Here is a 16,481-nt window from a genome sequence, read left to right on the forward strand (position 1 = left end):
ACAATAAGCTGATTACATCCCTGTCCAAGTCAACAAAATCATGTTTCTACCTTTATGATTTGTCCGTTGGACTTGACAAAAAGGGAAGTAATTCTATGGGGAAATCAAGCATGAAAGTCTGTATACTATGTGTCTGACTCCTTTTAAAGGTGTGCTGCATGCAGAAAGAATGTTTTCTGCAATTTATTCCAGCATGATAAATAGTCTCTGCAGTTGTGTTCCAATTGCCATTGTAAAGAACTGAGGGTGGAAACCCAACAGGGGTCAAAATGTCAGCCCATGTTTTTAGTGATCCATCTTGCAGCTCTCCCTTCAGTGTTAAAGAGCTGGATCCAAAGATGATCTTGTCACCTGGAGCTCTAGGACTGACATTTTTAGAATTCACATTGCACCTGAATACGTTGAAGGATACTTTCACCAGGGCATAACACTGTCTGTTAGGATCTCTACACTCCTGATTGCACTTCCATTAAATAATGTACAGGTTCTGCAACATTTGCCATGTTATGCAGACAGTGTTTTGGAGGTCTTATAGCAAGTGGCTATGGGTACTCAGGCTAGGGTTGAAGCCTATAATCTACGTTATGCATTACTTAAGTCCTGACACAGTACTACAAAACAATTGCTGAAATGCAGAATAAATATTAAAGCCAATTTGCTGATTATTCTGAGGAACAGATATCTATATGTTAATGTAATATGCTCTGTCCCATTCACTATAATGAAAATCCAGATTTCTGGGTGAGAGATTTTCTTGGCATCTATTGGGATATACTAAGGTCCTCAGCTCTCTAGAAGAATTTTGGAGTTATTCTTGATCTGGACAATGAGAAATATATATAAAAAAACTTATCTGAAAATAGTTCATCTTCTCAAGGCAAAGTGAGTACCAAAAGCCCATTCTTATTAGACCATGCTTTAGGACAATTAGTGAATTGAACGCACTGATACTACTAACTTTTCATATGGATAAGACAACAGTAAAGGATGAACAAAGGAGATCTAGAGAATGAATCTGTAAGTGTATATACTTACTAAAGCTTTGATTCACTGTGTGAAAACCCAAAGACTCAAGGGCTGGAAAAGACTAACAAAATAATTTAAATTCTAAGTCTACTAAAGTGAGGATCTTGAGCTGTATACTTTCTTTTAAATTAATATATGGAATCATAATTCATTATTTAAAGTATTGAGGAAAGACAAAAAGTAGCTATGGATTAGTTCAAGATGTGTATGAAAATGTCTAGACTCATGTACATCCTCCAGAGAACAAAGGAGGTATTGCTACTCCCAGACATCCTCGTAAGGTGTGAGATCCATAATATGACACCTAAATTTAGATGTCTTCCTGTGTGCTAGGTGTCAAAGCTCCCATTATTGGAAATGGACATTTAGCCAATTCATTCACTGGAGACTTGTGTGTGATTCAACTGTACAGCCAGCAGAGCCTTTCTTAGAACATCATCCTTTCCAAGGAATGGCTTGAGCTCCTTGCTCCTCAGTGTACAACGTTATCTTTAGCTCTGTTTATCACATTTCCATTCTTTCAGTTACAGACATGTTTATTACATGTTTTCTGTCAAGGTGTCTCATAACATCAGTTCATAGAATAGGATGAAGAATGGATCCTAGTGGGCTCACTAGAGGTCCATCTTTGTTAGAAGCTAGTGTGTGAGATTTGGATATGTTATTCAAGCAGACTATGTCATTGACTCATGTCGATGCTATAATTAACCCCTCTTGCAGTAAGATGTACTGTTGGTGGATTTACTTATTTTGTGGTTGTGTGTAAGACAGCATGATGCTCTATTGGCCAGTCTGGTACTGCAAATATCTTACTGAAGTCCCTTCATTCTTTCTAATATCTGATCCCTACCTGATCTTTCTCTTCCTCTTCCAGTGACGCTTCCAAGGACAGTATCACTCCACATAAGGGGCAGGGGAAGACAGGTGGGTGCTGAAAGATGCATGAAGAGGAAGATGAAGTTCCCAGGACATACTATGGGGTGGGGAGCTTGGTGAGCATGGAGAAGAAAATGCCTATTGTGCATCAGCTTTTCTAAGGCCAACTCACTAAAGAAGGGTTGAATAACCCCAAGTTGCTAATCCTGTTTTGGACTCCCTTTAGAACAGGCAAAGACACTTTGCCTCTTTTTACCCTCAAAGGAATCTGGCAAAAAAAGCACACACAGCCCAACCTCCCCCAGTCCCTCCAGCCCACCTCCCACCAGGTCACATATAATCCTCAAGTTTCAACAGAAATCAGTATGCCTCTAACAAGATTATTAGCTTTGCTTTATTAGCAGGTGTTCACAAGACCTCATGGTGCATAAGCAGTCAAGATGATAGGAGATTTCAGGCTAGGAAATGACTGCAACAGAGCTATATAGTGGAAGCTGTCTGCTGGCAGAAATTACTAGGATCATTGTTTCAATAATATCCAACCGATATGAGCAACTCACATTTGGATCCTGAGGAAGAAGCCCCACTTGAGGTGGATCGTGATGCTCCTTTCATGGAGAAAACCCCTTTGCCTCTGCGAGTTGTTGTTACAGCCACACGAGGACGCTTCAGTGGAATCACTGCACGGGGTGGTGGGGGGACACGGCCATGGTAATCAAACAACCTAGAAAAGATTAAGTCAGCTGGACTCCATAAAACCTTCTGTGATTTCATGTCATGGAAGCCCTGTCAACTAAATTTTCATGTTATCTTTGAGAAAATTACCCTTTGAAACCATTATCACTTTATATCACAGCCAAATTAGATTTCAAGGACCTATGCACATTAAGTGCCATATTCAGATTTCAGTCACAGACCAGTGCATAGCTCAGTTTTTTGTGTAATTTAAATGAGGGATGCGTTATGGGACTCTCTTATTTGCAGTATGGAAAATCCATAACCTGCTTTCCACAGGTCCACATCATTTCATTGCACACAACTAACAGCAGTACATTTTGTTGTGGTGACATTTCAGTTCCTTTATTACATGCATGGCTTAAAGTCTAGTTTTCTATCTGCTATTCTTAAGGATAGAAAAAGAAATACCGTGAGGGACCTGAATGTCCTTCTGAATGCATAGGAAACAGGTCCCAGCATATGTTCTTTTTACTGAAGAATGAACTGATGTAGAATCACTAAAATACCCAGGCATGCTTAATAAAAAAAAGGTTTTGTTCAAACCAAAACCACTGTAGCAAGTAGATATTCAGAGAATTACCACTACAGTCAATAAAAGATACTCTACAACCAAAATGAACTAGTGTTCCCAAACAGAATACCCCACTCCTAAAACCAATGTTGTCAACAGCAGCTAAACAACCTGTGTAGAAGAAAGTAAAGGCAGTAGAAAAAGTGATCAAAGCTACAGATATATTTAGAACATAAAAGCTGTGGGCTCTGAATACGACAGGTCAGGAGAAATAAGTTCAGAAAATTATTTCCAATTCAGAGACTGAAGCAGAGAGACAAGCAACATTCTCACAAAATATTCCCAAGTTTCTTTCAAATGATACTTGCAACTAGTAATTATGGAAATTTATAACTGCATGTTTAATTTTGACAATTCTCACTACTGTCACCCAGCTGGGCAGATAGATACACATTCAAAAACAGACACACAAGAAACAGTAATCCACTCACCACAGTGTCTAACAGCATGCTGAACAGGAAGCAGAATCAAACTTAAGTCTTCTAGCCTGTTTTCTGGCAAGTAAACACCTAATGCTTAAATCTCAGGATCCTTACTGTTGTCTGTACCGTAACACAATATAACCAGCTCCCTCCTTTTCCATAGCTGCCTACAAAATGTGTCACAGAGATCCTGTCACCCCCACTGAACTTGAACTCCACAGCCTTCAACATTCTTACTGAATAAGCAGTTTCTAGCCATTGTGGGCATAACTAAATTGTGTATGAAGATGAACACTAAAACATTTTTGGGGCTTTTAACAGAAATATTATTGTTTGTTGTCACTCATCATTTATCATATTGGATGATCTGTAGGTTGGTCACAATCTCCCATTTGATATTACTGGAACGAGAAGTTTCAGAAGAACTGTAAGCTATCATGCAAAAGATCATTACACAATTACTCCTTCAAAGGTGATTTTTTCCTAGCTTCCAATAGTTCATGTTAAGATAATGTAGTGAAATGCAAAACTATGCTTCCTTTTTTGAAATATATAAAAGGACTGTTATCTAATATTACTATTCTTACTTTTATTTCTGAAATTATGTGAAGCTTTTGGGCTTGGTATTTTGTTGCACCAAGTTCTACATATTTCAATGGTATGCTTTCTTTCAAAAAATGCTTCGTTTTATCAGTTTTGAGGTACCCTGCCTCTTTTTCTTGTGCTTGTAATATGAGAAATGATAAACAGAAATGCTCAGTTCTAAAGCAATTCTTTGCCCCCCAAATCACTAATGTGCATACAACAGTGCCTTTTCTTTCACCCACCCTTCTAAATTGTGCAGTCTTGATTTTGTCAATCTGTCTTCATACAGATTGTATTTTACAGCACTAACCATTCTTGCCACCCTTTTCTGACCCCACCACTGCTTTAATCAAGTTAAGATAGGTGTATTCTCCCTTCAGGGAGGTTGGAAAATTAATGAACATTAGAAAACAAGACCTATGGTTTGGGATAAAACACAGAAATTCAGAAAGTTCGGAAGTTCAGAAATTCTATGTGATTCTATGACTATATTTCTTAATTTATATTTCCTATAGGCATGTTGATAGTACATCAAACTCTCCATGGGATTTTCTTTTTCTTGCCTACTATATAGGGCTTTTCATCTTCCACATCCATTCACTTGGATCTAACAGAGACCCTTAACCTTCTAAGGTTTTTATGGTCAACAGATCAGCATGTCCAGTCTTGTGAGGCCAACCTCATATTTGGGTTTTCTACTATAAAAGTTCTGCTGTCTTAATCCTGGAAGATTTAGAAATCAGAAAATTACACTCTTGAATAGATTTATGGACACATTTCACTGTCAGTGGTTTTCCATTATAAGACAGTCACAGAGACAGACACCAAGTTCCATAGAAACAACCTTTAATGTCCCATAAGTATTTCTCTTGTTGTGGAAATGTAACCGTCATACTTGTTCATTTTTTGCTACCCATAATATACAGAATTAGGGAAAAAACTAAAGACACATAACTTTAATATTCAGGTGGCATAGATCAGAAACAGTACTCTGTTTAAAAACATACAACTCCACTGATGAAATTTGGAGCAGTAACCTTGGGGAAAGTAAACACAAGCCTGTGGAAGTTAAGTTTTTACTGGACATGAGCTGCTCCTACTATCAAGGCTGCACTGAGCAGGATTAAACTGCTCTGATGGCTTTTACTCCATATGTTTATAGCTCCCTCCAAAGTGAGCATAGTCTTTTACATGCAAAACCAAAAGTAGTGGCTCAAATTGAATCAATCCCAGGAAAAAACAAAACCAAAAAACATTGTTTCTACATTTTCCCTACAGTGTTCCTAAGCAGAAAGGTGTATAGCACATGATAACTTAACTTCAGGGTGTAAACTGCTGCACTGCTATTGTCCATTCCTCTACATAAAAGAAATCTCAGATTAGAAGAGGTTGATGGAGCAATGCTTTGTTCTCCTCTGACTCACTTGGCCTGTGCTAAACCAGGCTGCTCTAATGCAGAGACACAGCACTGCTGGATCATGAGTTGGTTATCCGTGGTCATTCATGTTAACCCTGTGTTGTGGTGATTCTGCTACATCTAAATGAATAAATTCCCACAGTGCTGAGCTAGGCTGTGCGTATGTATTCAAGGCACAAGCCTCCAATTGCTCACATATCCATGCTTCTTTTCCTCCTATAGAAACACACATGCTGTTCAACTTGTGGTTTTGCTTCCCCCAAGGTCCTTCTAGACTTCTAAACATTCTTGGAAGACACATTTTTCACAGACATTCTATATCTTTTCATACACATGAATGAAAAGACAAAGACATGAGTATCATACTGAAGAATTTTACAGCTCTTATATGTTCCAGTGAAAGTATGCCTGGAAGAACTCTGTAGGAAGAAACACTGAGCAATTAAACTACCATTAAACTGTTCAGCACAGAAAATGCCCCAAAAGCTCTTAGAGAAGGATAAGACCAAAAGAGCTGTTTAATGAGCATACATTTGGTAGTGGTAATCTTCTCTGTGATATATTCAAATAGTCTTCTGATACACAATAGAAATAATAAAGTGAATAATATGTAAAATCAGAACAGACCTGTCTAACCAAATGACATGATTACATTATAAACAAACAGTAGAAATGGTGTAGGATGTGCAAAAATATAACCACACATACCGATTGTAGAAATCATCTCTGTAGTAATCATAATCAAAGACATAACCACTGTGGAAAAACACAGAAAAACAAGAATGAGCTGGCTTATAGAAAAATACACATTGATTAAATCTGTTGTGGTAATGTTGGCTTACTCTCACATTCCAAGCCCTTCTTCAAAGTCCTTCCACTTCTTTTCCACAACCATACACTGTACATCATATTTGTCAATGCTGTTGTCAGCTATCACTGTAGTATGTTTGGAAATGTGAAAGTCTGAGGCATGCAGAACAGTGTAAACAGTTGACAGCACATATAGAAAGGATTTAACACAGCACGACAGCTCTGTAATTAGAAGATCATTATAGTGTAATTCTCTGAGTGATCAAATGAAGTGAGCACTCTAATACTGAAGCCCTCTTCTTTGCTAGACTAATCTAGCATAATCAGCGGACTAGGAAGACTGTTAAATACGTGAAAGATTGGTAAATGTGTGAGTAGGTGAGTAGAGATAAGACAACGAATTTGATTTATGAGAAACATGAAAAGAGTTGGACTGTTAGTCTTCTTTCATCATAAAGAGAAAAGGAAAAATATTAGGAAAATGAATGATGCAAGCAATAGTGTTACAGAGATGCCTTTCCTCTCAGGTTCAGAGGGGAATGTACATACCAATCTGGGAAAAGACAGGCACCATCAAGGGAAACAAATATAGGTAGGAAATTGCAAAGGTCCAGGGGAAAACTATTTTTGAACTGTCAATTGCAAAGTCAGTCCTAGATTGATCTTCCTAGTTTTGCATTCCATTAGCAACTTTCTACTTTTACGGTGAAAAAATAGCAATGAAGTCTATCTATCTCACACATTTGAAAAAATAGAACCAAGAAGCTAATAAATGGTCTGCATGGAAAAGTCACAAGGGATTTGTACTCTGCCTGATGAAGGACTAGTAACACAAACCTCAAGTTTTTCACCTGCCTGAGAAGGACAATTGTGAATAGTAAAGGATGAGAGGCATGAAGAAAGTATCACAAAAAAGGAGAAGCTTTAAATAAGAAAGCAGAAAGGTAGAAAGGAGAGAGTTAGAAAGGACAAAGCACAGAAGAAAACATTCACTGAAAATAAAGGGGGATGAATGATGATAGCTACATATTAATGAAGTTTGTCTTCACTGGGAATGGACTTGTGGATAATTTCTGCTCTTGAACATTGAGCAAAATGTCTTCAGTTTTTTTTAGTGCATAATTTGAAGAATGGGTCAAGAATTCTGAGTTCTTTGGGTTTGTTTTTCTTCATCACATAATGCCTCTTTCCCCTTTTCTTCCCCTTCCTATATTTCAGAGGTTGACCACTTAAAAGAGGGAAAAAATAGAGCTGGCAGGCTTAAATTACCTCAGTAGTCATTTCATCCCAGTGTTCTGATTTTGAAAGTTTGCAATTTCCCTTGTCTGCAATGGGCAAAAGCATCCATCAAAGGAACAGGAGGTCAGGGGACAGTTTCCACCTCTGCCACAGCTGCCTTGGATGCAAGTGCCCCAGTGCAAGTGATAGGATAGGCTGTACTGTCTACCCACGTAATACTGGACCAGCAGTGAAGATCATGAGACTCACCAGGTGAGAAAGCCGACTGTAGTCCTGTTGGTAACTCATTTGAGAAAAGAAAGCCCTATATGCATTTTATGTGAAGTGCTTATTAAATAAAACAGCCCTGAGAGACTAGAACCCAGCAGCAGGTAAGCTGTGTGTAGCAGAGGAAGCAAAATAACATTAAGTAATATTAGTTAGACCTTGTATAGCGATCATATTTCTGTATCTTACCTTAACACAAAACTGGCAAAATTTTCCCTAAACTGTGTGACAGCTCTTATTTTGTCTTTCATTCTGTACCAGTCTACACTGAACTAAGAGGTAGCAGGTAGCAAAGCTATTATTTTATTTACAGCTTTTCACAGTTTGCTAGTGGTTTTAGTTAGCTGAATGATTAATAGCTGCAGTAAGCCCATACTTAATATTCAATCTGTGCTTTTAAGAAGAACGTAACAGATAATTTGAAGAAAAAAGATTAAATTTAAAAGGCCTGTCACATGAAACCTTTCACCTGGAGTGACATTAATTTAATTTGCATAAAGACCAGATAAATTCAGTTTTTCAAGGTTGAAGACCATGAAGCTGATGAAGAATAATTCACTTTACACCAGCTAGAGTAAGGCTGAAGGACAGCTATATTTTTCCGCGGCAACTCAACTCTGGCCCATAGGACACAATAAGGACTGCTGACCCTTCACTGGGCTTTCAACATGTGGAACTTACTTTTAACATAGAAATGCCGTGACAGAGACAGCTCAAAGCCATTCCTGGGAATGGTGGCACTGATGAGGCACAGGAGGGAGAGAGGTCTCAGGCAGAGATCTGAGTGTGCTAGTGAAAAAAGTCAGTAGGTTTGAGAGAGGGTCGAGTGGTTGGGAAAGGCTCACATGTTTCTCAGATGAGGGTAGTCACAGGCAGTGGAGGTTTTGGGTAGGGAAAATGCAGGAAAGGGTTTCTGGTGTGACAACTGATTGTTTTTCTCCTTCCCTACCTTCTGCTCTCGCTCTGCCACTCTACTACTGAGTAGATCCTGTGACACAGCATTCTTCATGCAGAATATTTTTATATTGTTGAAAAATGTGGCTTATTAATTTTTTATTATTTTTTTAATTTAGTGTAACATCTTAGATAATACTTCTCTTAAAAGAGAAGCAGTTTTGCACATCAGTCAGCCCCTAAGAATTTCATTCTTTTGCTCTGTTCCCTGTTCAGGTAACTTCTGTCTTGAAACTGAACTCAGTTCTTCATGTTCCTTCAGCTTTGCAGATGACAGTTTCAACCCACATGGTCTAATGCTTATCTGGGGTACCAGAGCAGGAAAAAGTAGAAGCACATTTTGGAGTCTTGTTATCACATGACAGTGTAATCTATGAATTCTTGTAAATTTTCATGTGTTGCTTATATTACCTTTTAAAAATATTTCATTACTTCAGAAGCATCTTATACTGTCAGCATGTCTTTAATTTTCACCTGGAGAAACCCCAGCAGTTTTCATATAGTGTTTTACAGCTGAAGCTATCTAAACAACTCTGCTACAGCTGTTGCCTCTAACCTTAAAGTTAAGGTGCTTTGCATTTTTGCATGGTTTAGTTCAGTAGCATCCATTGCTACCAAGGTAAGAGATAACTGCTGGTATTCTGTATGTTGCATGACAGTCAGTCTCTGAAACGGGCAAACACATGGCTTTGGCTGCAGCAAATGTAATCCAATTTGTCATTCTCATCCCTCTCTCTGGCAAAATGTTACTGAGCCCATGGCTGGGATGAGAGATGCAAACATATTGTGGCTTCTGACAGTGCAACCTGCTAGCACAATTGACTAACAGGAGTTGATTTGCTTACATTTCTAGTCTGAGTTCATTGTAAATGAAATCATCACAATTCAAGGGCATCCCTGTTAATTAAGTCCCATATCCCACAATATGGGTTCTGGGGACTTCAGCAGAAGGTAGGGAGGGAATCTCTGCTTTCCCCACAGATCATTTGGGATCTCTGCACTGGCAAAAGGCATTTCTGTGTGGAAGTACCATTCATATGGAGTGGGAAAGAATCAGTTCTGCACGTACAGGGACTCCTTACCTGGGACCACTGGCAAAGATGTGGCAACAGCTACTTGACCCTCATGGTAGGAATAGCACACAGAGGTACTAGAGGTCTATGGGCTGCTATGAGCTCTCAACAGAACAAGGGGCTCAATTCCTTTTTCCCTTTCCCATTACTTAGTCTCCTTGAAAAAAGCTGATGGGATTCAAGTGTTGGTCATGGAGGAAAGACATTTATCCTTCCATGCTATCTATTAAAATAACAGACGAAGATTAGTACTGTAGGACCTTATCTGTAAGTGTTGACCTTTATGGAATAAGATAGGTAAAGGAGGGTGGGTTTAAAGCTTTGGGAAATCTTGATGTGGATCCTTCTTTATATCCATGATCTGGATCTCTTTTTCACTCTCTGAAATTCTACCTGCAGCTGTGACAGCACAGGCAACACAGAGGCAACATGCAGTAGCTCCTGGGGTTAAGTGTCCTTCACTGTGAGTGTTGAGTTAACAGCCCATGGATGCAGGACATCATATGAGACCCTTAGAGGTCTGGGGTTTTATAAAGGCAGTTCCTACTCCTCTTGGCTGTGAAGGAGTTGTCCTGCATGTGTACTGAAAAGGCTACAAACCAATGACAATGAAATGAACCCCAAATGGGTGACCTAGGAGGAAAAAAAAATGTCTTCTGTAAATCCCTTCTGTTTTTCCAGCTGATCTCACTTGGCTTTTTTCTTTTTCATTTTTTTTTTTAAGTTGAATGACGACGTTTCATTTGTAATAATACGTTGAAGAGATTATACTGCAAAAGCAACCAGTACATCCATAGTTCACACTTATGCATGCCAAGGGACACACATAAGCTTTGGTCAGTGCTGCGGTATAAAACACGAAGCACAAAATTAGCACAGATAATCACTGGCACTGAGATCAAGGTGACTGCAGGGCTCTTAACCTCTTGAGAGTTATTCCTTAGCAACCCAACAACCTGTGTTACGGAGGCTGCAGGAATCACTCGCACAGTGTTGAATACCAAATACTCAGCAAGTTGGAAGCAGAGAAGGGTTTAAATGAGCCTGTGAACTGGTGAAGTCAGCGGTTTCCTAATGGCGCTGTAAACAGGCAGATTACTTACCCACAAACATATGCCATCTCTGCAATATTAACAACAGGACTGTGTGCATGATGCTGCTATTAAAACAGAAGACAGTAAAAGACACTGCAATGCTCACACTAAGGCAAAGAAAACTCATCAGTAAAGAGTGTTTCTGTTAAGCAAAAGTCATGGTTCCTTTTTCTGACCTGGTATCACCAAGACAATCTTGTACAAGCTGTCTCTTTTAGCTTCACTTCACACTATGCCTGCTTTAAATTGTGTATGCCTGAAGAATAAAGGATTCCCCAAAGACCGTATTTTCAGAGTTATGATGCTGTACATATTCAAATTTCCTATGCAAATCAGCAGTAGCATGTGTGTCAATCAGGCAAATGCAAAATTATACTTCTGCATCTTTGAAATAAACCTGTGGATGTTTTGTCTTTATTTATCTGATGATATTGTATATTGAAAATATATTATTACAGTGTAATCTTTCTTGCGTTGTGTTCTATGCCCAGAAAAGATTTTTATAAACTAATGATCACATTCTGTTTTAATTTACTTAGCTCCAAACACTAGTGAGTGTAACTGGCTTCAGTGGAGTTATTCTGACTTTAGAATAGTTAATGCAGAACAGAGCAGAAATAGCTTTTGTTATTTTCATGGCAACAAGAATTTCTGTCTTGCATGTAAGTCACCCTTAGCTAATATCTCTTTTTCTTTCCACAGGTACAAAGATGTATTTGTAAATCATAAATGTTGACAAACCAGGCATAATGTATCTTAATTCGATTGACAGTGCTATCACCATTTATACTGTCAATTGCTTCTCTGTTGTCAGGGCTGGATAAAAATATTAAATACAAAAGCAATATTCCTTCAATCAAACTCTTTTTAGGAGGCACATATCACCCTAATGGTTGAAACTAGTATTCCAGTCACTTGTAAAATCATTTCTCTTGTCATGTAAAAAGAGTGCTAGAAATTGTTCCTGTTGAGTACAAAAGAGAATCAGTCTAAACAGACGTGATGTTAAAAAAAGAGCGTGGGTGAGGGTAACTAGATGATTTAGAGATGGAAACGTTCCCTGCTAGAAAATCAATCGGATGGCAATGACTTTCATGAGCTATTGAAAAAAAAGTTGGAGATTTCAGGCCACTTTTCAGTGGATGGTTACCTACATTCCCCAAAGACATGAATTAAATTGCTGGTCTGTATCCTACCTTTACTTTAGAGATGATTTGGTTTTAGTTAAGGCTGAGAATGCTGGTAGAAGTGGAAGGACACTTCTGTTTTGCAGTTCAGGCTGTATATTCTGCAGAGAAAGAGAATATTCTCCAGAGCCTGCTTTTTGCTGACATACTTACTGTCAAAAGACAAATTTTGTCAGTGATTCCTTCAACTAATATATTCTTGGAGGTTTACAGCAAAAAAGAGGGAGCTGGGAGAGGAAAAATAATTGCAGAAGAGTATTTTACATTCATTTCCATAGTGCAGTTATGAGGGCAAATAGGTATAATTAAAAACAAAAAATAACCACCAAAATCCCCAGCCACTTGTCCAAAAATGCCAAATGATTGAACATAACCTACTATTTGTATATTTCAATTACAGATCAATTTTCATAGTAATTTTGTAAACATAAGTTAATAAAAGTTTTATTCTGATTCTACATGTTCATTCAATTAATAAGTGCAAGACAGATTTATTTTTTTTCCTGAGGTAGTGGAGAAGTATGGAGTCAAGTTTTAAAAAGTACAGCAAGGAATGTAGTACTGCTCACTTTTCTGCAAAAGTGAAAAATTTTTGGCAAATCTAATCTGAAGAGGTACATTTTGCCCAAGCAAGACATGTATACATAAAGTAGCTGACATACAGTACTCCATTTTCCATTAAAGTATCTTTCTGCAGGCACTAGGCAGAATTTATTTGCAGTATGATTAGGCTGTATTTTTCTTCTGTGTTCAGATACATCCCTTCTTTACCTTCATCCTCTCTCCTGAGAACTATTTTCCCAATGAAATGTATTTTGGGAAAACTGTTGAACTTACTCTCCAACCTGAATTTTAGGCAAAACTTGGGCAAATATTCAAAGTTGCATATAAACTGTCAGGTAATTAAGTCACTTAGACACTTTCCTGTAGAGGATTAGGCAAAGCTTGTGAAGCAGAGGATAGCAAAGACATCAGGATCAATATTGAGACTCTGGGGATCAGCTGGTCTGGGAGTTGTTTATGGCAGCCACACAGGCACAAATGATGCAGGGATTTCAAGGCAAAATTTAGCCCCAACAATTTTCTGTACAGCTAAGCTCTAAGTATTAGAATTACTCGTAGTAAAAACTACTTACTGTGGCTGCAGGGACAGTCTATGCTTCACACTGTTAGCCTGATGCATTTTAGAAACATAATAGTAGCTTTTGTATGTAAAGAAACCTGAGTAAGTCTACTTAATGTCTCCCTGACCTTTCTCCTTCTGCTCTTAAACTATTTTTCTGTCGTCGAAAGTAATCTCTAATTACTTATGTTTCCCATGGGAACATTTTATAGTAAGGTAATGAAAAAGTTTTCCAGTGGCCTAACCATTTCCCAAGGTATCCCTTAATTCCTGATGTCCATATGGTATTTTTTTTTCTTAGTACAAGAGTAATGAGTCCTGCCTCTTAAAAATGTGTTTTAAATTCAGTATATTCAAGGTACTACTGTCAAACCATACACATGTGATTGATTATCCAATTTATTAGTAATATTGTATACACTGCAGGAGTGTCATTTAACTTGGTTTGACAAGTACAGAAGACTGTCATTGACAGGTGGAAGAATAAGTGATGGGTTTAGGCTTTAAAGTGTTTCTACAGCATTTCACTGAACAGCAGATTGATAAATTTAAATCGCAGTGGTAGCACTGGAGCTGAAAGACTAACCACTTAAGATTAGAAAAACAGAACTCTGAAAACTTTGTGTACTTTTCGGAGAAGCAGTCTTAGAAGCAATGAATAAAACAGAAAAGCACAGTTCACGAAAGGTTAATCAATTACAATGTGACAATGTCAGAATTTATGTAAGAAAAAAAATTTCTAGAAAATTGCGACACATGCTTTCCTCTCCCCTTTTCAAACTGTCAGAAGGCTTAAATTAAATTTAATTCTGTTCTTATTTACACTGAGTTTACTGATGTAATTTAATTATTTTGGATTGAGCAACTCAAGGTTTAAACTAGCAAAATGGAGACATGAAAGGGACCATAACTGTCAGTGTCCTGAGTACAGCTTGTGAAGACAAGACGTACTGCTTGTTTTTCCAAGAGTGCACTTTGCAAGTGAAGTTACAATATAAATGGAAATACCAGATACTGTGAATCTAAGAAAGCGTTCTTGTACTCCTAACCCATTGTGCAATAATTTCCATGGTAAATGAATATGGGAAGTGCACCTGATACAAAGGAGGTTCTTCTATAACTGAGCACAGGATTAGACTCAATTCCAGCCTGGTCAGAGATGAGTGGAAAGGGCAGGTGTATCCTCTAGACCAGTGCTAACTATGCTGACTACCCTTCCCTTGGTTTCTGACAAATCTGTGCCTCCTAATACTTCAGCATTCTGAAAGGGCCTGTGTCCATTCACTTTCTATATATAAAGTGAAGGAAAGATTGCTTTTCTGTAAGGGAATAAAAAGTCACAAAACAAAGGAATTCCTAAACTATCAGTGGAAAGACCTTTTGATATACAGAAGGGTAGTCAAATTTCAGCACTCTGAACTACCTCACTGTAAATCCAGAATAAAGCTTGTTGAAATCAAGGGATCAGACATATTATTTATCTTAGATGTATATCTGTTTTTTTCCAATATATTCATTCTCATAAGAGAAAGGATTTTTGTCCCAGATGACTCACCTGAGTGTAGTATGTAGCAAAACAACCTGGTGGCTTGTCATGATATTGGTATTGTGGTTTCCCTATACAGTTTTAGGCAATATGGTAGAGCTACTGATTCCTTGTCACACAGATATGACGTGAGTATGAATCATCTAGCTGAAAATTTTCTACGTATCTTTTCTAATTTGCAAAGAAGTACTGTTTGACACTTACCAAAACACCTTCTTCCCATTAGGAAACGCCTGTACAGGTTTCTTTTGCCTGCTCTAGTGTCCCAGCCGACTTGCAAGGCTGTTCCCTTGGCCTCTGCAACTTACCTTAGGCATGGCATGCCTTGGAGGGAGCTTAGAAACATTTTCCTATCTGCAGCGGGCAAGAACTGAGGTTCTGTGCCTGTCTTTTTTGAGTAATGTTTTTTTTGCTTAGGGAGGTATCTTTCTCAAGTTTCCTCATACGGTTGTGCTCCTGCCTTCCTGGGCATGCAGGGAAGACAGTGCAGTCTGGGTACTCTCCTGCTTTACTCTGCCTGGTCCATTTCTTTATGGTTACCTTCTCACTCTGAGGGCTTACTCCACTCCCTGGTTCACTGTCAGGGCACCCATCAATACGGAGTATTAATAATTTCCTCTCTTCCTCACTCAAGATTTTTTGTGGAGCATATCCAATGTAGAGTTTGATCAGGTTACATTTTTGGCTTCAGGTTTAACCTGTTTTTCCGAACTCTAATCTCCTTAAAATACAGTAGTCATATTTGTAAATCACATGTATTAACCTCTGTCAAACATTTTGGTAGCGTAACAAATGTTAACTTAATCATCCACAGTCTGACTATTACATTTACCCCCCCCCCCCCAGATTTGGGGAGTTCAGTATGTTTTTTATGTGATCTTCTCTTCACCTCCTCCCTTGCACTCCCTGGATGTTACAGGACCTCTTCTGGAGACTCCATATCACTGTATTAAGCTCCAAGGAAACAGCTGCACAGATTCACGTTTTGACAGCTTGCTTGCAGCAGGTGGGCAAATTTCATTAGCTTATTGTTATTGTCTGTTAAGAACATAATACTAATATTTGTGCATAAGACACCACATTCAATGGCTATAACATTAGAATTGAGAATATTTTTTATCGTGCTTGGGGAGAACATTTTCAAATGTTTCTTTAATGTTATCAACCCTAGTAAAAATGATTCTGTGTATATTAAAAAAAAAAAAATAATGCCTTCAGACTCTCATTTAGAAAGACATTCATCACTCCTAAATAAAATATAGCAACCATCATGGTTTTTAGATAATGATCTGTATTTCCATCTTTTCTTCTTCATACAGATTAATTTCATAATATTTTAGATATTAAGAAAATGATGGCACGAAAGAGGGCTCAGGGAGCTTTATGCTTCTGTTATTGCCATTGCCATTTTCTGTAACATGTGTCCCTAGATCATGTGGTCACATTCCCTGTCAGATTAGGGCTTTGCTTGCACTGGTATGCATCAGGGCTAGTAAACATTTATAGAAAGTTTCATTTCAAGTGTTTTATCACCGCAGGAAATGCACATTAGG

The 16,481-nt window shown here is 38.2% G+C and overlaps 1 protein-coding gene across 10 annotated transcripts in view; it reads right to left on the reverse strand.

Moving 5' to 3' along the window:
• The window catches only part of RALYL (RALY RNA binding protein like), a 411,995-nt gene that overhangs the window by 32,311 nt on the left and 363,203 nt on the right, over window positions 1-16,481 (reverse strand). For 6 of the 10 annotated variants that reach the window (XM_030011204.1, XM_030011210.1, XM_030011205.1 and 3 more), the window contains 3 exons: window positions 6,344-6,391; window positions 2,463-2,626; window positions 1,877-1,957 (listed from right to left, as the gene is read on the reverse strand). In XM_030011204.1, coding sequence (XP_029867064.1) covers window positions 1,877-1,957; window positions 2,463-2,626; window positions 6,344-6,391 — 293 coding nt within the window. The remainder of the gene's footprint in view (window positions 1-1,876; window positions 1,958-2,462; window positions 2,627-6,343; window positions 6,392-16,481) is intronic. The other 4 variants (XM_030011212.1, XM_030011211.1, XM_030011208.1 and 1 more) reach the window with 1 other exon arrangement.

This window comes from Aquila chrysaetos, chromosome 4, assembly GCF_900496995.4.
Source record: "Aquila chrysaetos chrysaetos chromosome 4, bAquChr1.4, whole genome shotgun sequence".
Lineage (NCBI taxonomy): Eukaryota > Metazoa > Chordata > Aves > Accipitriformes > Accipitridae > Aquila > Aquila chrysaetos.